The 25,799-nt window shown below is 35.3% G+C and overlaps 1 protein-coding gene across 1 annotated transcript in view; it reads right to left on the bottom strand.

Annotated features, from left to right (window-relative positions):
- mnd (L-type amino acid transporter minidiscs) overlaps positions 1 to 25,799 on the bottom strand; it is a 115,273-nt gene that overhangs the window by 28,218 nt on the left and 61,256 nt on the right. The window contains exon 2 of the mRNA XM_069842284.1: positions 12,701 to 12,919. Within this exon, the coding sequence (XP_069698385.1) occupies positions 12,701 to 12,919 (219 nt within the window). The remainder of the gene's footprint in view (positions 1 to 12,700; positions 12,920 to 25,799) is intronic.

The raw sequence follows: 25,799 nt of genomic DNA, 5'->3' as shown, positions 1-25,799 counted from the left end.
GTATTTAGGCCTAATTGATACGCAAAAATCTTCAATAAAGATAATAATAATAATCCGTGGCGCTACAGCCCGTGAAGGGCCTAGACCGACCAGCCGGCTGCTGGCTTCACGCCTACATGCCGAAGCAGAGGTGGACGATCATCCAACCAGAATGGAGGTATCGTGTGGTTAGCACGATGATCCCCCCAGCCGTTATAGCTGGTATTCGCAACCGGATTTCGCTACCTATCGTAGCTCCCCAAGTGCATCACGATGCTGGGTGGGCACCGGTCCCATACACTGGCCGAAATTTCAAGAGAAAATTTCTTCCCCCATGAGGAATCGAACCAGCGCGCATTCCGTAACGCGAGTCCTAGGCAGGATGCCTTAGACCGCGACGCCACGGCGCGGGACCAATAAAGATAATAGTACAGTAAAATCCCAAATAACCGGCAATATCAAAACAACGACACTTTTGACTGGGCCAAAAAAATGTTCAAATCTGCGACACTGCGCAGTCTGGGCCTTCAGTTTTGCCACGTTAGAAGTTTGCACGACCTTTCGTTTTCAGTGAATATTCGAACCTAAATTTAGTGTATTATTGACTGGGCCAAAAAAAAAAAATGTTAAAATCTGCGACATTGGGATGCACTGAAAGCTCGTGTTTTAAGATCATCTTTCTGAAAAATTTCAGTGATGGCGTAGGTCTGTCTTAATTTAAAACTTTCCTTTTTTTTAATATTATTTCCTCTCGAAAAGGATACTCTAATAATGAATTTATTACAATTATTATAATTATTTCTGGCATCTCTTTCGGATTCCTATTTTCCGGAAACACATAACCACACTGGAGCACACCACGATTCACCGTTGTTATTCTCATCCTATCCCACCCTTCAGACCGACATTGACAAAAAATCGGGTTCTGAATGGGAGAAGTGAAAGCTGTTGGGTGGGCGAATACCTGCTACTAAGACTACGAGGCTACAAGAAATGTGCCTCAGTTAGCTTCCGAGTGCAACCTCAAAACTTGTGGTAACATACAAAATGCAGAAGCCAGGCTCATGCAGAACATTTCGGGCCTCAGGAACAAATTTTACTGCAAGACAAAGTTTTCTACTTCTGCAACTTTATACGCTTCCTTCAAATACGGTAACTAATATAATATGTTATATACGAGTAAAAAACACTAAAATTTAGAGTTTAAGGAAGCAAACTGACGGGCCCGGCTTCGCTTGCCTCAGTCAATCAGCCGCCCTTGCTAGGTCGTATCTACTCGAAGACTGCATAAATTTTGTAATCATGTTCTTTTCTGTTTCTGTAATGTGTGGATGGAAGATTTAACTTGTATCCAAACTCTTGTTTAATTGATAACAGTAGACTGTGTATTCCAAGACGTAATATATAACAATTTGTATTGTGATCCAAATACATTATAATGCCCAATATATTTAAAGATCGGCTATTATATTACAGTTTAGTAAATACAGTCACGAAGCTCAATACGTAGGGAATATGCTTCCAATGACAGTTGAACTTTAGTTGCTAGCCACTAGGATCGCTACTATCGCACAGTCTATTGTTTCTAGTACTCTCAGTTGCTAACCGCTTGGAGTATTATATCGCGAGAAATGCAAAAAAAAAAAAAAAAAAAAAAAAAAAAACCTCAAGCTTCGTGGCTGTATGTACTAGACCAGCGATGGGCGTTTGAGTGCATTTGCCCTCCGTGCGCACGGGGAATTCCAAGTGCGAGCGCTGTAGTGTGCCAGCAGCTATAACAGACCTTACAGCTTTAAATTAGCTAAATTTAGGACTTCAGGGAAAAGAAATTCTTAATACTGTACACAATTTGCTGATAGAATTGCAGCTTTTAAGGAGAAATTGCTGTTATGGATACGTCAAATGCAAAAGGGCGAAATATATCATTTCCCATCCTTATCTAAGCGCATAGAAATTTTAACAATGAAAATTTCGAAATGTACGCATGTATTCTATCCGGTCTATTAGAGGAATTTACATCAAGGTTCCACGATTTAGATTGCCTGGATATGGATTTGCGTATTTTTGCTACGTGTTCTGATTCCAACTGATTATTGATAACGTCCCCCCTTCATTATAGTGTGAATTGATTGACCTGCGATGTGATTGGGAGATGCGAGCGAAATATGATTCAAGGTCGAGTCTTATGCAGTTTTATGACGGATTCCCAAGAGGACGCTTTCCCAATCTGCATAAGCTGTGTGAGAAAGTTTTGTGTTTATTTGATTCCACTTATGTATGTATTTATTTACACTGCAAGTGGGCAAGCACCCAGTGGCAGTGGTATACACAATATAAACAATACACAATAAAATGATAAGCAATATACAATAAAAATACATATACAATTTTATACACAATACAATAAGAATACACAATACAACTTAACACAATAATAATAAAACATAAATAAAATACCTAATTTTACAATACAACCTACATAATTATGTATAGGCCCTACATAAGTTTCAATAGTCTTTCACTTTGCTCTCATCTCACTCCCTGTAGTGGCACTATGACGCATTTCACTGACACTTTAGCACACATTTCACTGATACTCTGTAACACATTTCACTGCCACTCTATAACACATAGGACACATTTCATTGACGCTATAAATTATCACTGATCGGAACTGTTCACTGCACTGTAAAACCATAACTTCACTGACTCACTTAGCTTCACTGATACAACAGTTCAAATAAGTCAAATAATTACACCCTTATGCATACTTATAAACAGAACTACATTTAAACTAAACATTTCTAGTCTAAGGCCCTCTTACACGCTATTTTTAAATAATTTACAATTCAAACCAAGGAAGTAACTCGTCAGGCTAAATAAATACATGTCACCTTAAAATATTAAATGTTAAATGTCACCTTAATTTTAATTTGCATTTTATACACAGCTTTTTAAGTTATTCTTGAATCTCCTTAAGGAAGGACAGCCCTCAAAGACCGTTGCAGGTAGGTCATTCCAATCATTTATAGTTCTATTTAAAAATGAGAATTTACCGACATCCGTTTTCTGTTTCCTACATTTGATTTTAAAATCATGATCGTTCCTACCATAGTACGTTGGCTTTTCTAACCGAGCCGTTATGTCTACCCATGCTTTCTGACCTAGATGTGCTCTATACAATGATGTTATTCTAGTTTTCCTACGTCTGTTTTCCAAAGTTTCCAATCTAAGGTCTTTTATCGTATCGTTTCCATCTTCTCTTTTACCTTTAACAAATTTAGCTGCCCTATACTGGATTCTTTCTAGATGTGAACAGTTATTTTCTATTACGAAAATAAACAAATCTCAAACAAGAAATGAAGGGCTTTTAACGGCAGTTCTTCGCACAGCTTGTGCTAATACAGTTTCTCCAAATCTTGAGAAATTGAGTAATATGAATTAATGTGCAACAGACATGTTTTGTTTTATGTTTAAGGAAGTGTTTCATTACTTTGTGTTCTTATTTAGTTTGGTAGAATAACATTTTCTTTTGAAACATACAGTGCGTACCGCAAACTTGAATAAACCGGTTTTCGTGCACTCTAGAAGCACACTTCTCTCGTAGTACACCGTGCAAGCACAGAGTGCATAATTCTGCCCAATCCTGTACTGGACTATGGTATTACACTTATTTATTTTTTTGGGGAGTTATCAACAAACTGGATATATCATTGTGCAGTTCAATATAAAATTATGAATTAATATATATTTTTTTTTTTACTTTATTGTCAGTTGTCTTTGAAAGCTGCAGCGAGAATGTTTCTCTCAATCATTCAGTTTACAAATCCGGGCTCTCACGTATAAAAAGTTCATATTATTAAGCCAGTGCTTTACAGCATGAACATATGGACATATGAAAGTCTGCGGACTACAGAAAATCTGTTGATCTGGTCATAGCGGCTCTTCCAACTATACATTAATATATGCATTCCTCTTGCTCGGACAGTGATGTATGTGAGAGTCATATGTCATCAACCCTGACGTGTGACAGGCCTAACTGCTCCATTTAGGACCTTGGTCAAGTTGATTTTAAAATGTTATGTTATATCTGCGACCTTAGTAGCTATAGCTACAGCAGTTAGCCTACTTTATTCTTCTACAGAATTATTTAAATTCAAGTAAAGTCAAATGAACATTACAAATGACATGAAAATACAATAAAACGAAAGTAACTTGATTTTTATTATAAAAACAATATATTGGTACTGTGGCGCACCGGTGACAGAGCAGCTAGAGCAAAGGCTTCCGACGCTGGTAACCCAGGTTGGAATCCGATGGGTCAAAATGGAATGTGTGATGGGCAAAAAATGGTGCACGGGAGTAGATTTTTGCAGGTTACTCCAGTTGCCACCATTGTTCCATTAATATCAATCGGTGCCTCACATAGTGCACAAAGGGCAATAGTGCAGCGAAAAAAATTAGAGTTGTGGTGCGTCAATCCTACACGGGGAAGACCTGCTATTAAAGAGTACAAGATAATGGTAGTGTAATTTACAAACACGCAAATTCCGTTCTAGTTTACACAATATTTCAAGTCTGAAATAAAAGACAATATGAAACATCTGCAATAACTTTAATTGCTCTATTTCTTAACCCGTGACGCTACAACCCTTTTAAGGGCCCAAATGACCAGCCGGCTTCTGGCCTTGTGTCACATGCCGAAGCAAAGGTGCATGATCATCTAACCAGAATGGAGGTATCATGTGATTAGCACGATGGTTCCCCATTATAAGATATACACATTATATTTTATGTATTACACATAGTGATTTAATACTAATGCCAGTGACATACGAGGAGCACGAACATAGAGATATTATTCCCTCGAAATTTAAAATTTGAATTTACTTACAAATAATGGATTTTAAGGAAGCCTAAGGTTCATTGCCGCCCCACATAAACCCGCCATCGGTCCCTGTCCTGAGCAAGATTAATCCAGTCTCTATCATCATATCCTACCGCCCTCAAATCTATTTTAGTATTATCCTCCCATCTACGCCTTAGCCTCCTCAAAGGTCTTTTCCCCTCAGGTCTTCCAACTAACACTCTATATGCATTTCTAGATTCACCCATACGTGCTACATGCCCTGGCCATCTCAAACGTCTGAATTTTTAATAATAATAATAATAATAATAATAATAATAATAATAATAATAATAATAACAATAACAATAATAATAATAATAATAATGCGTAATTTTATTAGTTTATATTAATATCTACTGAATTTAAGATTATGTTTTTATTTGGTTATTTAACGACGCTGTATCAACTACTATGTTATTTAGCGTCGATGGGAATGATGATAGAGCGATGATACTTGGCGAGATGAGGCAGAGGATTCGCCACAGATTACCTGACATTCGCCTTACGGTTGAAGAAAACCCCGGGGGGAAAAAACCCAACAAGATAATCAGCCCAAGCGGGAATCGAACCCACGCCCAAGCGCAACTCCGAATCGACAGGCAAGCGCCTCAGCTGACTGAGCTACGCCGGTGGCTACGATTATGTTTAACTCACATTTAATTGTAAGTTTATCCTAACAAGCAGAATTTCTAAACATCGTGTTTGGAACACAACTCTGAAATAATTTTCTGCGTACACCTCTGACATGCCATGTTTTCGGCTTGCACTTGCAAAGAGTGTCGAGTAAGCATGAATCACCATCTTCGTTCGCGGATGAATACAGTTTCTTTTGTTTTTATCGGGATCAAAATTAGAATAATAGTCTTTAGTAAACACAATGTGTACAACTTTCAGTCATTTTTTATTTGTTCTGGAGTCCTGGCTCGGGACCTCACAGAATGAGGGTGATTTTGGAGTATTAGTGGAACGATGATAATGGCGAGGGGAAACGGGAGAATCCCGAGAAAACCTCTTGCGCTCTCTTTGCCCATTACAAATTCCTTCAAGGCCCAGACAGGGATCAAAATTAGAAGAGCTACTGTTAGCGGAGAATAGTGATCACTTCCAGCACCTAATATGATGTGCACGTGTTTCACATGAACTAAGGTAAGTCTTCTGAAAATTTTACCATTTTTCCTTCATTTGTCTGTGAACTGTAGCCAAGACTGAGTTCGGTTTTATAGGAATTACTCTATATACGGTATACGTACTGAGTGTCCCGTAATTGTGTATAGCCAGCGCGTCCAATTAGTATCCAGGCGGAAGACTTTGTATTGGATATCTCTTCTGCATGCATAAATATTTGTAATGTCAAGCAGTATTGTCACATTTTCGTTTAAAAAGATTATTTTAGAAAAAAAAAAAAGAGCATCTTCTGCGGATCTCTGGAAAAAGAACTAAGGAAAAGACTAGTGAAGTGCTTTGTGTAGAGTGTGGCATTGTATGGAGAAGAAACCTGGAAATTACGACGAAGCGAATAGAAGCATTTGAAATATGGATATGGAGAAGAATGGAGAGTGTGAAATGGACAGACAGAATAAGAAACGAAGCTGTATTGGAAAGAGGGGGTAAAGAAAGAATGATGCTGAAACTGATCAGAAAAAGAAAAAGGAATTTGTTAGGTCACTGGCTGAGAAGAAATTGCCTACTGAGGTCTGCAGAAGATGCTCCTGAGTCAATCGCAATTTTTGCGTTAATTTTCCAGTAAAAATATTTAATGTAGGTACAGTACAGTCTTTCCGGTTGCAAATACCAGCTATAACGGCTGGGGGGATCATCGTGCTAACCACACGATACCTCCATTCTGGGTGGATGATCGTCCACCTCTGCTTCGGCATGTGGGCGTGAGGCCAGCAGCCGGCTGGTCGGTCTAGGCCCTTCACGGACTGTAGCGCCACGGATTATTATTATTATTATTATTATTATTATTATTATTATTATTTGGTCGATTGTCAAATTCTTCAAATTAATTCAATTTCACAATGGTCTGTTGAAAATGGAATGAAAATTAATCAATCCAAAACTTTTGTTATTTCCTTTTCACGGAAAACTATCTCCCTAAAATTTAACTATTCTCTCAGTAATGTCGTAATTACTAAGAAAGATTGTATTAGAGATCTTGGTGACCTACTTGATTCTAAATTATATTTCCATGATCATGTGCAATATATTTATACCCATTCGTTAAGAATGCTTGGTCTAATTAGGTCTATAACTTATTCTTTTTCCACTCCTATGTGTTTATTAATTTTATACTATACGTTGGTTAGATCCAAGCTTGAATATGCATCTGTTGTATGGAACTCCATTACTTCCACTGACTCGGCTAAATTGGAGAATATTCAAAGAAAATTTATTTCCTTGTGTTCTTATAGATTTTTACCAAATTCCGATTATAACTATGACATTAAATGCAATTATTTCAATTGCGGTAGTTTGTTCACCAGACGTCAGGATCTTGATTATTTATTTTTTTGTAAAGTCATTAAGGGTGATATTGATTGTGAATCTTTCATAAGCACTATCAGTCTTCGTATTCCTGCTAATGGTTTAAGATTTCATAAATTGTTTTATAATAAGAATCCTAAATCTCTCTCTCCGGTCTGCAGATGCATTAAATATGCTAATTTGCATGGATTCAACTTGGATCCATTTAATGTGTAGTATATCTTTGAGTTTTTAACTCAATTTTATAATTATTTGTCCATTTTATTTCTTGCATTTGGTCAATTGATTAATGTAGACTATTCCATTATTTCAATTATCTCATTGTACTAAATTTATAATTTTATAATTATTATTTGATCAATGATTGATGTAGACTATTATATTGTTTGTATTTCATCTCATTGCCATTTTCTATCATTCATTCTCATCATCATTTGTTGTTTTGTTCTGTTTTGTATCGTGCTAAACTGTAATTGGCCTTGTGCTGTTGTTTTTGTACGTTAATATTCTAAATAAATAAATAAATAAATAAATAAATAAATAAATAAATAAATAAATAATAATTATTATTATTATTATTACTACAGTACAGTCTTAGAAAAAAGTTTCATCGCACAGATACTTTATAAGTCCCAGAAAGGACATACAAGAAACAAAACTAATTTGATCACCTCAACTATAGTCCTTCTCTTGTGAACCTTGTACTATCTGGGACTTACGAAGTGTCTGTGCGACAAAACATTTTTCTAAGACTGTACCTGAATCTCGGGACGATTGACTCTCAGATAGACATACTGAATAATGACAAAATTCACCAAAATGTTGATGAGAAATCTCTTTACACAAACAGGCAGATATAAGTACCTTTTCAACATCATGGATGATGGAAACGTTGAAATCTCTAAATAATTTCTCTTTATATTGGAAAAGGATTTAATGACGGCATGAAATGTTATCACAAAAATTAAATAATTAAGAATGTCTAAAAAAACCGTTCACACTAATAAAAGATTTCTCCATTTCAATCTAGTCCATACCTGCACAAATAGCGCTCAATGAGCGCGCGCGCTCCTTCGGAGCGGGAGAGCTGTGTTTACCACTCCCCGAAACGGAGAGGAAGATACGTCAGAATGACATAGACTTGCTATAGGTAGAGGAGAGGGAAACTACCACTCAATTATCTAGTGGAATGCAGTGTGTAGGCCTATTCTCAGTAACTGTTTCACGTTCTTACCTACTGCTACAGTACAGTATGGAGGAATCTAAAAGACGGAACATAACATTTAACGATTTACAGCTCGAACTTATTGATCTTCAATGTGACCTATGAGCTAAAGATCGTTTGAATAATACTACTAGTCTGGTTGAGTTTTACAAGACTAAACACTAGCAATAATATCCACGACTACACAGGCTGGCTGTGAAAATGACTGCTATGTTTGGCTCAACATTTATATTTGTGAGCAACTATTTTCTATAATCAACTTTAATAAAGGTAGACATCGAACATCTGTAACTGATGTTTCATTATGATCAGTAGGCTACTGTTCCTTTCAGCTGCCAACAGCATGAAACCTCGTTTTGATGTACTGATAAATAAAAAATAACAAAATGATATTGTACATTTAAGTAGCTACAGAATTTCTATTATTTCTGTAAAATAAATATTTTTTTTATTAATTAATAATAGTCCAAGATAGTTTTGCAAACACTGAACGGGAATTCATTTAATAAACACTCTTACTAGTACTGTATTTCCTTTTGTGGGTATTTTATACCAGATCACCTCTTCTTCCAGTCCACCCTTATACAGAGCGCAGCTAATATCTGCATTCCGCTCATGAGCTGTGAGCCGGCTCGGAGAGCGCAAACCTTGTGCAGGCCTGATCTAGTCTATTAAGAAACAAAGGTAAATGTGAATGTATAAACGTGAATAACAGCAGAGGAAACGAGAGAATCTTGGACAAATCTAGCTCAAATATCGTCTTTGTTGTGCTAAAACTTGAAATTCAGTCTTGAACTTTAAATCAGTGCACTAATTATTTGGCTGAAAGTGTGCCAAAACAAATTGATTAAATAAATTAATGTTAATTATCTGTAATTTACTATCTGATTTACAAATAAACTACAATATAATATAAATAGAAATAATTTACGGACATAATACTTCATATTGAAACATTTTTCTGTGTCCTGATAATTATAAAAGATGCCTAGAGCACGTACAATGAAAGCACAATTTGCGTAAGTTAGTGTAGTTAACAAGAGAATACGATTATTGTATTTTTCGGACAACATTAAGTTTGATGTAGTGAAGTTTTAAACCAATTGCTGAGAATGCAAATGCCGATGTCACTTGTTCTCTTATGGACTTCCAGGAATATTCAGTTACACAGTAATTGTATTAGTTCACATGAAGAGGGATGGTTTGAATTAATAAAATCACATGAGTCATATTAGGTAGGAAGACACGTCACTTTCAATCTTCATTCTGTGACGAATTAATGGTTTGCAAACTGTCATTGGTCATCCTCATAGTCATAGCGCTTTATGCCTGAGACTGTTACTGTAACTAAAATCAGATTTGTCAATTACATTCCGACCATACGTTGAAATGCAAATAACACAAATTTTCACGGAACATGGGAATCAGTAGCTTAATAATTGAAATGCAAATAACACAAATTTGCACAGAACATGGGAATCTGTAGCTTAATAATGGAAATGCAAATAACACAAATTTGTACGGAACAAGGGAATCAGTAGCTTAATAATTGAAACGCAAATAACACAAATTTGTACGGAACATGGGAATCAGTAACTTAATAACTGAAACGCAAATAACAAATTTGTACGGAACATGGGAATCAGTGGCTTAATAATTGAAACGCAAATAACACAAATTTGTACGGAACATGGGAATCAGTAACTTAATAACTGAAACGCAAATAACAAATTTGTACGGAACATGGGAATCAGTAGCTTAATAATTGAAACGCAAATAACACAAATTTGTACGGAACATGGGAATCAGTAGCTTAATAATCGAAACCCAAATAACACAAATTTGTACGGAACATGGGAATCAGTAGCTTAATAATTGAAACGCAAATAACACAAATTTGTACGGAACATGGGAATCTGTAGCTTAATAATTGAAACACAAATAACACAAATTTGTACGGAGCATGGGAATCAGTAGCTTAATATTTGAAAGCAAATAACACAAATTTGCACGGAACATGGGAATCAGTAGCTTAATAATTGAAACGCAAATAACAAAAATTTGTATGGAACATGGGAATCAGTAGCTTAATAATTGAAACGCAAATAACACAAATTTGTACGGAACATGGGAATTAGTAGCTTAATAATGTAAATGCAAATAACACAAATTTGTACGGAACATGGGAATCAGTAGCTTAATAACTGAAACGCAAATAACAAAAATTTGTACGGAACATGGGAATCAGTAGCTTAATAATTGAAACACAAATAACACAAATTTGTACGGAACATGGGAATCAGAAACTTAATAATGTAAATGCAAATAACACAAATTTGTACGGAACATGGGAAATCAGTAGCTTAATAATGGAAATGCAAATAACACAAATTTGTACGGAACATGGGAATCAGTAGCTTAATAATTGAAACGCAAATAACACAAATTTGTACGGAACAAGGGAATCTGTAGCTTAATAATTGAAATGTAGGAAGCCTATCAAGTCTGGTGACGAGTTATTGGTTATTACTAAGAATAATGGTATTTCATTCTGGTAAGTATTGCGAGATTCATATAATAGGTAAGTAAAATATATGATAACATCGATACGTTCATCAAGTACCGGTAACTGTAGGTAACTGCAACGTATTACTGCTGCTGTTTCACTGAATAATAATGGCTCCTTTGTCCTTTAGCAGTAGGTTGAACAACAGTTCAGAGATGTTTCACACGAGGTGCTTGCTGATAGGGACATTTTTATCGTGCTTGCTGATACGGAATTTTGTGACAAGATTGTATATTGCTTTATCAACAGTAACAAAAAGACACGTTCTTAAACACGCGACATTCTTGAAATAGCCTACGCATCTATTTTTAGTAGGATATTTTACGACGCTTTATCAACAGATTAGGTTATTTAGCGTCTGAATGAGGTGAAGGTGATAATGCCGGTGAAATGAGTCCGGGATCCAGCACCGAAAGTTACCCAGAATTTGCTCATATTGGGTTGAGGAAAAACCCCGGAAAAACCCTCAACCAGGGAACTTGCCCCGACCGGTCAAAATCGAAAGCTACCCTGCATTTCTCTTAATGGGTTGAGGGAAAACCCCCGAAGAAACCTCAACCAGGGTCAGAACCCTGAATTTAAATTAACTCTGAAACTTTAGGGCCAAATCCAAAGTACAGGTCATCACCTGTACTTTTAAACTCAGTTTTTTGCTTCCCTTGTAAAATTTCCTTTTTGGTAATTGCCTTTACACTCTAAGCAGACGATATGTTAAAGAACAAAAATGTGAGTGAAACAATTTTCCATTCGCTGAATAAACTCTAAGAATTTTGCATGAATAAAAGATTAAATTCTAAAAAGCAAAAATCATACAAAATAAATAAATAATAAAATAAATAAGTAAATAAATCATCGTCATCATATTCCAGGCACGAAATTAGGCCATTGTTGGCCTGTTTCGGTTCCAGCTATACAGAATCCAATAGACGTTTCTGTGGACGCCCAGGTCGTCGTCGTCCTTGAGGGTGGTATTTTAGCATTTCTTGGGGTGTCCGGCCAGCTTCCATACGAGAAATGTGTTCAAGCCATCTGTTTCTGTATTCTGTAATTTTTTCTTCTATTGGTTGCATATTGAGTTCCTGCAGTATATCCTCGTCCCTTCTGTGGTCCAGAAGTGTGTATCCTGCAGTTCGTCGCAGATATTTCATTTCAGCTGCTCTTAATCTGCTGATACCTTTTTGTTTCAGAACCCAAATTTCGCTTCCATAGAGGAGAGTTGGTAGTGCAAGGGTTTTATATAGTTTTATTCTGGAATGTTTCTGTACTAAACCTGGTTTTAGGGTATGGTTTAGCAATCCTAATATTTGTAAAAATTTGTTAATTTTTCTGCTTACATCATTCTCTCCTTCGTATGATATATTACATCCTCAGTATGAAAAGGAATTTATCTGTTCTAAAATCATATTTTCAACAACAATTTTGCTTCGGATTGGGTTTGTACCTTCAAATAAGTAAATAAATAAATAAATCTTGGACAATTCGATTGTTTTAATGGTCCTTCAACTTAGAATTAGCCAAGCTGGACTGTACTTACATGTGATGACGGCAGCGAGGAGTCTCACAGCCTCGTAGGGGGGCTCACACGTGGGCCATGCGGGCTGCAGAATATACTGCGCGAACGTGAGGGCAGTGATGGCGTTCCCCGTGGGCACTAGCACTAGCAACGCCACCCAGAGGTAAAGAAACGCCGGCAGCGGACCGAACGCTTCGTTAATGTAGGCATAGTCACCTCCCGACTTTGGAATCATAGTCCCTGAAAAAGCAACACACGATTAGATTGGCAGGTTAGATAGGACACTCAGTGAGGAAATGGAAAACGACTTTTAGGAAACTACATTTAAATTACATGAAATTATACAAAACACAGAACCTAGTCATGTCCATGATCCTCTTGGCGTATCGTTGATTCTGGGATCCCACAGGGATCTGTTCTATCACCACTACTATTCACTATTTACGTAAATGACATCCCTTCGACTCTGCAACATTGTAAGCATCACCTTTACGCAGACGATTTACAAATCTATACCCATACAACCCCTTTCTCACTCAATGACGCAATACACAATCTTAATGAATCTATATCTGCATGGGCCAGAAAGTTTGGTTTGACTCTCAATGCAAGAAAATCACAAGCAATCCTAACTAGTAGGACATCAACGTCTATTATGCAATATTACTCCTGCTCTTCCAGTCAAGTTAAACGACACAATAATCCCTTTTGCTTCCTGTGTTAAAAACCTTGGAGTTTACTTTGATACGCATTTAAACTGTAATAACCAAGTAACTCATATTATCAAAAAAGTGCTTTCCATACTACATTCCTTAAGCAGCATTCGAAAATTCCTCCCGCTATCACTCAAGAAAATACTAGTGGAAACACTAGTAATGCCCTACTTCGATTATTGTGATTTTCTACTGACCGACCTCAATGTCAACCAGTCGCAAAAATTACAACGTGTTCATAATTCTTGTGTTCGCTTCGTCTGCGATGTCCGTCGCGCTGACCACATTACCCCATCCTTCCAAACTCTAAACTGGCTACGGCTTAACGAAAGTAGAAATTTTCATTCTCTTGTTCTCCTTTTCCAAGTCCTTCACACCTCTACACCTACCTACCTTGCCTCCCGTTTCAGTTACCTGTCATCATATCATAATCTCTTCACACGCACGCAAAATAGTCGCATACTAGCCATACCAACACATAAGACATCATCGTATTCATCATCATACACAATCTCGCTCTCGCGCTTGTGGAATACCCTACCCAGTGACATCAGAGACTGTCGGAATTTAGTAGCGTTCAAAAGCAAAGTTATTAAGCATTTTCTTACTGCGTAGAGTATGTTTAATTTTTACTTGGTTAATAAAAAAAAAATTCTCTCTTCTTAACTTTTACAATAAACTGTCTAGCTTTTATTAGTCAGTTAATCTTTTAGTACTTTGATTTTTATTGTATTTGTAAATTTAATATTATTTGTAATTATAATTTTAATTGTATTCTTAATATTGTAGTTGTAATCCCCTGGTAGAGGGAAAGAGAAGGCCTGATGTCCTTATCTCTAACAGGTTAAATAAATAAATAAATAAATAAATAAATAAATAAATAAATAAACAAACAAACAAACAAACAAACAAATAAATAAATAAATAAATAAATAAATAAATAAATAAATAAATAAATAAATAAATAAATAATGATCAATACACAGATCCTGGATTTAAGTGACAAATAATCTATAAGAGCCAAGACTGGGCAGTGACTGTATGCTTTCACAGTCACCAAGCCATTCAGAGTTTTATTGAGTTTGAATGGAAGAGGTCAAAGGAAATAACAATGCCAGCCTAATGTTCTGAACTAGAGTACAGATGACTCAAAAACTGTCTGTGATCCAGGAGTTGGAATACGTGGGGAAAACTTAAGGGGACATTACCGTGAAAAAATTATGAAAAAGTAAGAAAATTCACTTTAAAATGTAATTTATTGTGACTATTTAAACTATGCTCAAAAAGCGTTTATATTCCCATGACTATTTTCAAGCTTTTGATGCAATATGAAGTAAACATTTTGAGAACTTTGTCGCAAGGAGCCTTTATAGTGACGTGAATATAAAATATGTTTTAAACATATAATTTCAAAACTATTAGCCCTAATGACATGAAATTTTGTACAGATGATAGCATTGTAGGCATGGTTATGTAATTTAAAATTAATAAATGTTGGATGAAAATTGTAGAAGTTTCAAAAATCACGTATGCTCCCTTAATGGAACGGAATTTTAACAAAGTTTATCGCTACATTTTAATTCAATTGCATTATTTGTTATTTGATGCTATTTCATGTAAAATTATAGGGATTATAATTTAGAGTTGAGTCCTCGATACCTCGAGCTATACATACTTTTGGGGAAAGTACTCGATACCTCTTAGTTTTTTGGGGGTTTCCTTCCTTCAATCCACCCCTAATCTTTTCAATTATCTTCGTGAAAAATTGTAAGCAACGTGGCATCTTATTTTCGCATACGTTCAATCTAGCAACTCACATGAAAACACACTAAATGTAATTTGATTTTATCACAAATGAATAATCATGTGCAAGACAGCTGAATCGTGCTAGGTGTTGCTATGGTTACCATGGTTACTATTATATCCTAAGTTCGAGGAGTGAAGCTCGGCCTAGATTAATGGACTGACGAACTTCAATGGAGATAAAATTACTTTGTATGTCTTCCTTTGGAAGGGAAGTAAAGATGGGAGCCCCAAGTAACATCCCGGAAGTCAGCGCCAGGTGAATTTTTCCGATAATTCCTCTCTCGCATCAAATTTTCAGATGGGCTCTTAAGACAACAATCACTGTATTCTGTTCAGGGAAAAAAGTTGATAGAACAAATATGTCTCAACATTCAAGACAGCTATGAAAAACGTGTCACTGTGATATAAAATTTTAAGCTTTCGCCGCCATCATGTTTGCATACAAAGATACAAATACGAAATTCAAATACACGATGTAAAACTGAAAACTTTTTTTTTCAAACAGTCAAAGCTCTGTGTTCACAAAAAAAGAACTGATTGTACAGGGACATCATTTTATTTTACTAACATTTCTAATATTAACCTGGCTATATCTTTGGATCAACGATTAAGAACCGAAAACACCGTTTGCTACCCCCTTCTACGACTGGAGTTCGATGATACTGGCGTAATATACAAACAAATCACTTTACTAGGTATAGGAGGGAAGAACAGTAGTTCATTTACGTAAACTAGAAAATATCGCGATTTTGAGTTTGATAATTTTCATTAGGATTTTGTTTAATCAAAATACAGTACATATTAACAATGAGTGTTTTTACTCACGAACTGAGCTTTCCATGCGGACGTATTCATTATGCAGTGTATATTATACTGTCTACAGCACATTAGCGTACACTATAGAGAATGAAGTTAAATTGAAAAATAATCATAATATGGATATTTAAACACATTTTTGAAAATGGTGGCAGTTCATTTCGATACAGGCTTCAGTTCTAATGTGCATATTATTGTAATATATACTATTGTACCTAATTCCAATTACCAGTTTCGTCTTTCATACCAGTAACTCATATTGAAATAATTCTGTACCTACTCTATAAAAGAGTACCTTACGTAATGTAAATTCAATCTTCACTTCTGCCCGATCCGAAAAGATCAAATTACTCAGACATGTTATCTACTGCCTGTCCAAGTGGTTATGTCGCAGGGTCGTAGAAAGGGGGGGGGGGATCACATGAAAGTTAATTACTTAACGAGGCCCTTTTATTTAACTTATTTTAAGCAGTTGTATGGGTATAATATTACGTAGACGTCCAATTCCTACCAAAAATTAATGTTCTCAGAAAAGAACTAAGACAACCCAGCCACTAGCCTTTACAGAGAGGCGAATAGAAGCAGGTGGGGGAAACCGGCATGCGACGTAGGCAAATGGGCGACAGTAGGCCTACCTGTGAGAAAATGAATCAATATTGAAAGCCCTTTCGTCACTGGAAAACGCGAACATATTTTTGGAACGTACTGTTTACTATGACCGTATGGCTACTATGACTGTATATGCGGTCTTGGGTCTGTATGGAGGACGGTTGAACTTCATTAGTAGAAGGGGTGGGAGTGAAGTACATTCAAAAACTCAGGTACAATAAAAATTGAAGTAAAAATAAAATGATGTCCTTGTATAATATGTATCGACATTCCAGACAGCAAACGATAGTGATAGTCACTGCTGTGTGCAGAAAGAGAGTAGCTCGAACAAACAAGTTACATCGGCAATTAAACGCAGGATGTGTGTAGGAACGACGCACTGTAAGTTACAATTTGAGGACAATGACTTCAAACGTCGAATGTTTTTAATTCGCATTTTATGACATAATTAGGCTTTCAAGCTGGCCTTCAAAACTCCATGCTATCGAATAAATATGTCTACTTAAAGCAGGATGAAGCTAGAAGCTGTTGTATCACCAAGAATTTGACCAGTAGTTGGCTGCTTGTCACACCTCTATATGTGGAAAATTACAAGCGCGTTACACTCCAGCTGGAAGAAGCGATAAGAATGTAAATTTTGAAGTAGCATTCATTACCTCCGATAGAAGGCGAAAATGATAATTAACAAAGTTGGATTTTGAAGTGAGCGAGGGCAGGTCGGTAAATTTTGCCTGAAGCTCTCCTTCAAGGACAGTTTTTTATTAGTTACTAGCCGTACCCGTGCGCTCCGCTGCACTTGTTAGAAATAAATATAAAATAATTACATAATTAAAATAGGGCATCTGGTCCAGGGAACATTCGTGTTTGATAGAAGGATAACTCGTTTAATATGTCACTTAATTTAAATTGTATTAAAATAATTAAAATGCGATCATTTTGGTCAAGAGACCACTCATTTGGTGCAATGATAATATTCCTTTAACATATTTCTTATTTGTTATTACATGCAAATAATTCAAATATGATCATTTGGTTCAGAGAGCATCCGTTTTTGGTCCAATTTGGTCGCATCAAAATTTTGCTTGGAATGAAACGTATCAGAAATCATTTTTAAAGAAACTTTTGTTAGGCAACATTTTTCACAAAAATTAATAATAAGGGAGATATTTCGATTTATTTAATTCAAGTCCCCTTATAACCTCCCTTTTAAATAAAGTATCTTGAATGTCATATAGCCTAAAATCTAAGTTACAACAAACTTAATTTATATTTCAATTTTCATATAAATCGGTTCAGCCATTATCGCGTGAAACATCCAGACAGACAGACATACAAACAAAAATTTCAAAAAAGCGATTTTCGGTTTCAGGATGGTTAATTATACATATTAACACCAATTATTTTTGGAAAATTGAAAATTACCAGAAAAATTTTGGCTACAGATTTATTATTAGTATAGATTTTACAACTCTTTATCTAGTGCTAATAAGCTTTATCTAGCGTCTGAGTGAGATGAAGGTGATAATGCCGGTGAAATGAGTCCAGAGTCCAAAGCAGAATACTACCCAGCATTTGCTCTTACTGGGTTGAGGGGAAAAAACCTCAAGCAGGTAACTTGTCCCAACCAGAATTTGAACCCGGGCCCGCTCTTTCATGGTCAGGCATGTTAACCGTTACTCCACAGCGGTGGACTCAGGAACCGTCTTCTTTCGCGTGCTGAAATTCTAAGACTGGCTCACAGCTCGTCTTCCTTTCGAAGGGAACCATAATTAAAGATTTCTATCGCCTCACAATCTTTCCATTTGCTGGCTTGAATACGCGAATTTCCGAGTCAATGACAAACATGGTAATCACAGAACCACTGAGAACGACAGGTGTAAGAATTTAACTCAAATTCGATGTCCGGCCGTAAGATTTGATGTTGTAATGGAAGCCACGGTCGTTGTGTGTTCAAATTTAGTTCAGGGACCTCTTTGACAATGTTAACGAATTACAAATAAATTAACAATTTGTAAATCACAAGTGAAAGATTACAAAATACTTGTAAACTGTGTTTCACAATGCAATCTTATTAATTTGTAAAGTTTGACGAACTTGACAAAATCAGTTAAAGAAATTTACAAATAGAAATACTATGTGGTTAAGGGTTATCGCAATGTCATCAATGACAGTTTAAAAAAATCGCTAAAGAGCAGAGCTAAATTTGCTATATTTTTACTACTATCGACGGACACGTTTATATTTTATCTTAAAATTGATTATTATAAGCTTGTTGAACCATATTTCACCAACAGACAATATAAAATATTGTTAAGAAATATTAAAAAGTAAGATTACGTAAATGACCACAGTAAGAGCCAAATTCAGTGGAATAACAGATTTAGTCCACATACAAGCATGTAATTTATAGAATTGTTGCTACGTCTATCAACAAAATCAACTTCGTTCTGTGTTGGTCCATCAATATTTATTAATGTTCCGTCCACAATCCCACAAACATTAGAGAATCCAGCAACAGCATAAAAATCCTGTGCCATAGTAAGTATAGTTCATTCGCTATCGCGACATCACACCTTGCGCAGACTTGAGCAGCAGTACCTCCACTCAAGCAGAACAAACCCCCGACATGGATGAACATATATACCTTGACCAAAACTACTTCCGACTTGACAGCTTATAGAGAAGGGGGAGCAATGTTGTCATGTTGCCCATCTTTCGTGTAAGCGAGCGCGCTGCCGATAGAGTGCAGTAATGAACGGCTGACATGAACACATACATTTCTAACCAATTTGTTGAACACTAGGCATTAAAATTTGTGTACATTATTATTATTTTTATTAGCCTATAATAATAGACCAATAATAATAATAATAATAATAATAATAATAATTATTATTATTATTATTATTATTATTATTATTATTAGTAGTAGTAGTAGTAGTAGTAGTAGTAGTAGTAGTAGTAGTAGTAGTAGTAGTAGTAGTACCAGTATTATTCAATGTAAATACCGTTAGAAAAGCGTCGAAAGGACTGTAAACTGTAAAAACAGTTTTAATTTAATACGAAGCCTCTACTTTTATGAGTGTCTGTACTGTATTCTTCAATGTAATATTGTTAGAAAGGCGTTGAAAAAATTGTAAACTGTAAAAATATTTATAATTAAAAATCTGCACGGCCTTTTTCTTTTCAAATATTGGTAACAGTGCTCTTATTAATTTTAACACAAGCAAGAGTTCTCATTACGATTTGCGCCAAAGGTAAAAGAGGCCCGCCATTATCTTTTCTCCTCTCAAAATACTCTCCTACATTACACACCATCTCTCGCTCTTGACTCTTTAACGGGACACCTTGTCCAATATTCTTTGTTTTCCGCCTGCCTTTCCTTCCTTCCTTCCGACATTGCGTAAGTCATCTGTTTAAAAACTCTAGCAGAAACTAGAAAACACACACTAGTCACATACTCCACCAATGACAACGAAGATAATAGTGTGATATAATTTAAACACAATAATTATCGATATACTAAAACAATAATACAACTAAATAATATGTTTAATTCACACAAAGCACGCGTTTACCAGCCAACTCAGTCATTCCGGGCACTGTATTCACCACTAGGCCTTGGTATTCACGTGCAACTTGTAAACCTAGACAAGGCAACACCGTCCCGTTACCATGGTTACGAGTCTCTTGTGATTGGTTGATTTGAATGGTTGCCATGGTAACATCCTAAAGGCGCCATTTGTCAGGTCGGAAGTTGTTTTGGACAGACCATAATTATATATTCATCCATGCCCCCGACCTCATATCCCAGCTACTGTTTATGTAAGGGTTGTCCAAACCTTTAAACTTGTAGCTATTCATTACGTTCTTCGTTAGCCACGGGAAAAATTGATACATACTGAAACTTTTATTCTTATCATTTAATATCTCACATAAATGTAGTAGGCCTACATAATATACATTAGACCCACTGCTGGACATATATATTGATTTCTTTTGCTCGATAAATTTAATAACAAAAAACCATGAACATTTCATTAATATGTATTAGGTATTCATGTAAACATAATTGCTCTATACCAACATTGAACATAATATTAATGGAATAAATAAATATAAAATAAGTCTCTCCTTTTGAGCTGTAAGGCTTGTTATGTGTAACATTCAGACAGTTGTATTTGCACAACCATTAAAAACTGGACACGTGTGAGAGAGAAATAAATCGTCCGACCTTAATTAAGGATGAACACGAGGATCCGGAAATTAATGGCAAATAAAATATAATTAATGAAATATGAATATTGTTATAAAATAAAATGTAATAATTAAGCACCATTGATTATATCAATTATAAAATAAAATCTTTTAAGATGACTTTAAAATTATAGGATAAATAAAAGATTTTATTTAAAATTAGCATATCCTTAATTAAGACCTTCTGAGTGGTATAAATTAAATTGTATAATCTGCAGGGAATCTTTAAGAATTTGCGATATGATTTTTTGAATTTCAAAAGATGGTACTGATAATAGTTTTAAAAAATTATATGTAAATTTTGGTAAAGAACTCCGAGCACCAAAAAATAAACCTGTCACTGACAATTGAAGAGAGGGATGCTATACTTGGCACTAAGGTAGGGAATACAAGGTTCATAAATGGTCCTCTTTTCAAGATCAACCTGATGAGCTTGGTTTAGATCTCTCTCCATGCGTATAGTTGGATCTATGATAATAGCCTTTTGTTGTTGCCTGTTTATTGCTATTATATCCGCTCTTCTGTGAGAGTCGTCTTCAGAAATGCAGTGGACCTCTTCATGAACTTCCCAACCCTTGTTCCGAAGAAGACAGGCGATAGCTCTACGGACTCTATGATGCCTGTTGTTACGCAATAACTCTCCTTTCTGACAAAAGCCCAACACGTGGCCAAGAGTTTCTGTCTCGTTGCAGCCAGGTTGACGGCAACGGGTCGTGCTGAAAGCTTTTCCAGGAACGGAGCGCACTGCAGTAAGGTTGCAGGACATCTTGATTGCATTAATATATTCCGAAGACGACAAATTCTTTTTTGGTGCTGACCCATGAATTGGCTCTAGGATATTCTTCATAGATGACTACACCTTTCCCCTTATGAGGTAACTGACACCAGGATTCAAACTATCTCTTTCGCAATTCATCACGTAGATGTCTTCCAGTAGTTCGAGGTGTTATGCTGGCTTCAGGAATTTTCTTCAGAATATTCTATACTAACACTCCCTCAGATTTTACTGGAAGAAAATACTGGAGATCCTGGGAGGAGATTATAAAGCATAGTTCTTCCATGTGGAAATCTACATAGGATCCTTTTCATTAACTGCAAAATACAGTTTTTTATTCATACACTGTAGGACAGATACCGCGATGGAATTGCTTGTACACAACAAGCTGGACCATGTATTTCGAAAATTCATCCACTTCATAAATAAGCCTACTTTTTAATTCAAGGCCCACGTCGGATACTTGAGCAACAGTTGTTTTGGGGACTCCGAGCGCTCATTATGGGATTCTTCGCTGCTGGATTCGAACATCTTCCAAGCAACAATCGCATAATTAGGACCTAATATTCGTCCGTCCCTTGAAATAGGACCACACCGAATCAGTTGTGAACATGATAACTCCCAAAGTTTCCAAATTGCTATAACTCCAACAATGCTTCAAGTGATAAAATAGCCGACAGTTTTGGTGGACACCCCTGATGTTTGTAAATTAAAGCGCGCAGTTCACACTCCAACACACACACACACACACACACACACACACACACACACATAGACTACAGCAGTAGTAGACGACATGCTGTCCGAGGCTTAAAGCCAACTGCAATGTCGCTTACGATACTGAATGAACTATAGACACACATTTAGTGGTCAATCAATAACTTTCCTCGAATTTAACTCTGTTAACAGCATCAACTACTCTGTGGACACTTCTGCACACTGAAGCCTTAGAAATTCCATGCATAGCTGCTACTGCACGGAACTGACAGCCAGTACCCAACCACGCAATGCAAAACAATATACAGTTGTTGCTTTGAGGTTAGGACACCACTTTTCCCTGTTGGATGTTGAATGTGATGTGTAATAACTAATAACTAGAGCTCGGATTTTAGGTTAAATGCCTATTTTTTTGTGTATGGCTAAACTAAAACTAATTAAATATCTTTACATTTGAAGAGTTCGCGGGAAAAACGATGAATGTCACATTATTTCTGTTAAGGATTAGATAATGATCTAATTGAGTCTATAACTGCAAGATGTAGTGCTGTTTCTATAGAAAATAAAGGAAAGGATTACTGTATTCGTGGTGATAATTCTCCTTTTTACCATTTTTCATAAGAACAACATTAAATTTCGCAGTGATCCATTGAATTAGATAATGACATCAACCTTAAGAAAACTGTGACATTCATCGTTTTTCCCGCGAACTCTTCATTTTATATCAGATATGAACGTTTGAAAGCGGTTTTATGATGCCTAAAATTGTCTATTTTGCTCATTGATATCTATTTTTAATGTTTTAGAGCCTAAAATTTCCTATTTCTATTTGTTACGTAGATATTTTTACATTTTCGTGTAGCAGTGAAAAAGAAAGTTTTGAATGTCAGGGGGTGGGTATGGTTCAAATATCCTGTAATAGTTTGGTTGTAAAAATGAAGACATTCCTGGAAGGTGTCTGGTTTTGTTGAGCACTTGAGCAGACAGTAGGAATGTGATGAATCGGGAGGATGTAGTTCTCCCTAAAGAAATCAACATGGCAAATATTGCTAGATTTAAATATGCATCCATTGCTCGGTATCATTGGGAAGATTTTTTTTTTTTGCCTATAAAATGGTTCTGTCTAAGAAAAGGTAAAGTTTCACTATATAAAACTAGAGAAAAACGTTATGTGAGCCGTTCAGAGCAGAAGTGGTGTATGTCAAAATTGGGTAATGAGGTTTAAAGTAAAAATTCTGTAAAATACAGCGCAAAGTAGCAATTAATATGTCCTTCGTGCTAACCATTGCCTACTAATAATTTAAATAAATTGAATATTAATTGCTACTTCGCACTGTATTTTACAGAATGTTTAATTTAACCCTCATTACCCATTTTGACTTACACCACTTTTGCTCTGAACGGCTCATGTATTGCAATGCCAATTATGAATAATGTGTTAATTTTAAATTCATTGGTAAATTAATTAATTTAATTGTAATATGTGCACTTATGTCTTCGCAGTCCAAGTTATTTTTGACGTTTCTTTGCTGTATTGACAGCAGCACGTGCTATTGTTCGCCGCGCGATACTGTGTAAGTCACTACGATGTTATATTAGTCACATATATGTTAATATTACAACTGTAAAATATAACATTACTATTAAATAATGATAATGTTGATGATAATATATTAGTAATAATATTAATAGTAATAGTAATTATAATATTAATGTTTAATACATAATCACTAAATACGAATAAGTGGTTTACCTGATTCTGTCCGCCCATGTGTTTACGCCAATATCACTGAAGTTATTTAAACGATTTTACTAATTTTTTATGAGTAGACTTGAGATATTTAAACTCTAAAGGAAAATCAAATTTAGGCACATAAATCATGTTTTAAAACATTAAACTAAGCTCTACATAGACACATTAGAAGAGGACAGCAATGTTAGAATTAATATATTGAAAGTTACGTTTCGATTGATACTATAATGCATGAGCTATTTATTACATCATCATCATCATCATCATCATCATCCTGTCAAGTACTAGTCCCAAAAGAACTGTTACGGTCTGAAAAAGCGATTTTCTTGCCATCTTTTCTTAGGTCGACCAAGTGACCGTTTCCCATTTGGACGATACTTCATTACTGCCTTAGGGATCCCGGATGAAACCATTCTTGAGACGTGTTCCTTCCAGTTTAACTGATATCTGGAGATATAGTCCAGTATTGATGACACATTAAATTCTTGAAGGATATCTTCATTTTTCTTTCGATCCCATTTAGTGTAGCCAGCTGTTCGGCGCATGAATCTCATCTCGCAAGCTGTTAGTCTGCTTTCATCTTTGCTATTTATTACATAATAATTGAAAATAAAAGTACCGGTATCTAACTTTCAAACAAACAATTAAAAAAATATACTGCATTATAAGCGGTAAGGTAAGACTGTTAGCAGAATATTGCTTTTACTTATTCAAACATCTATGATTATTAATTATAGACGTATAATTATACCCTTATTGTTAATGAATTTTAGGAATAATATAATAGTACTGAATTAATATTGATTGCTTCTCTTGTTTCGGAAGCCACGCTACGCCACTGAAACACATATTCAAATTAATAACATTTAAAGGAATTTAATTATTTCTAAGAAATTATACACATAGCTCTAGATTTTAAAAGTATACAATCTGTTAAGGGAAGACGCCACTGAAAATCGTGAAAATTTTTTCAAATTTTTTTTAGCTATTTCACTTATTCAGAATTTATATTTTCATACCCCAAATGGATTCAGCTCAATTCTGATTACAAATACTCGTATGTTTACACTTTTTAAATTAAGGCTGGAAGGGGGCGTGGAATTTAAAGAGCTGTCACAATTGTTTTTCATCGAAGAATTCTTTTTTAAAATTTCTGATTACAAATCTAGTAACTTTTTGTTGGCTCCCTGAAGTTACTAGATGAATGTAGCGGAGGAGAATATTAATTTACATAAATATTCATTTTATTTTCAAATCTATTTTTCTGTGTTCATTTTTGTTGATTCAACACCATCTTTCTTATGCCAAATATTAATCAATCTGGATGAAAATTTTACTGCAAGTATTTATGAGGAGCTGCATGTTTCTATGCATTTATTTTGTGAGAAATGCTGCTAGTTTATTTTATTAATATTTTTCTTAAGAAAAATATTAATAAACTAAACTAGCAGCATTAAGAAAAATATTAATAAAATAAACTAGCAGCATTAAGAAAAATATTAATAAACTAAACTAGCAGCATTAAGAAAAATATTAATAAACTAAACTAGCAGCATTAAGAAAAATATTAATAAAATAAACTAGCAGCATTAAGAAAAATATTAATAAACTAAACTAGCAGCATTAAGAAAAATATTAATAAACTAAACTAGCAGCATTAAGAAAAATATTAAT

The sequence above is a fragment of the Periplaneta americana genome, chromosome 12 (assembly GCF_040183065.1).
Source record: "Periplaneta americana isolate PAMFEO1 chromosome 12, P.americana_PAMFEO1_priV1, whole genome shotgun sequence".
Classification (NCBI taxonomy): Eukaryota; Metazoa; Arthropoda; class Insecta; order Blattodea; family Blattidae; genus Periplaneta; species Periplaneta americana.
This window is presented reverse-complemented; position numbering and strand designations above follow the sequence as displayed.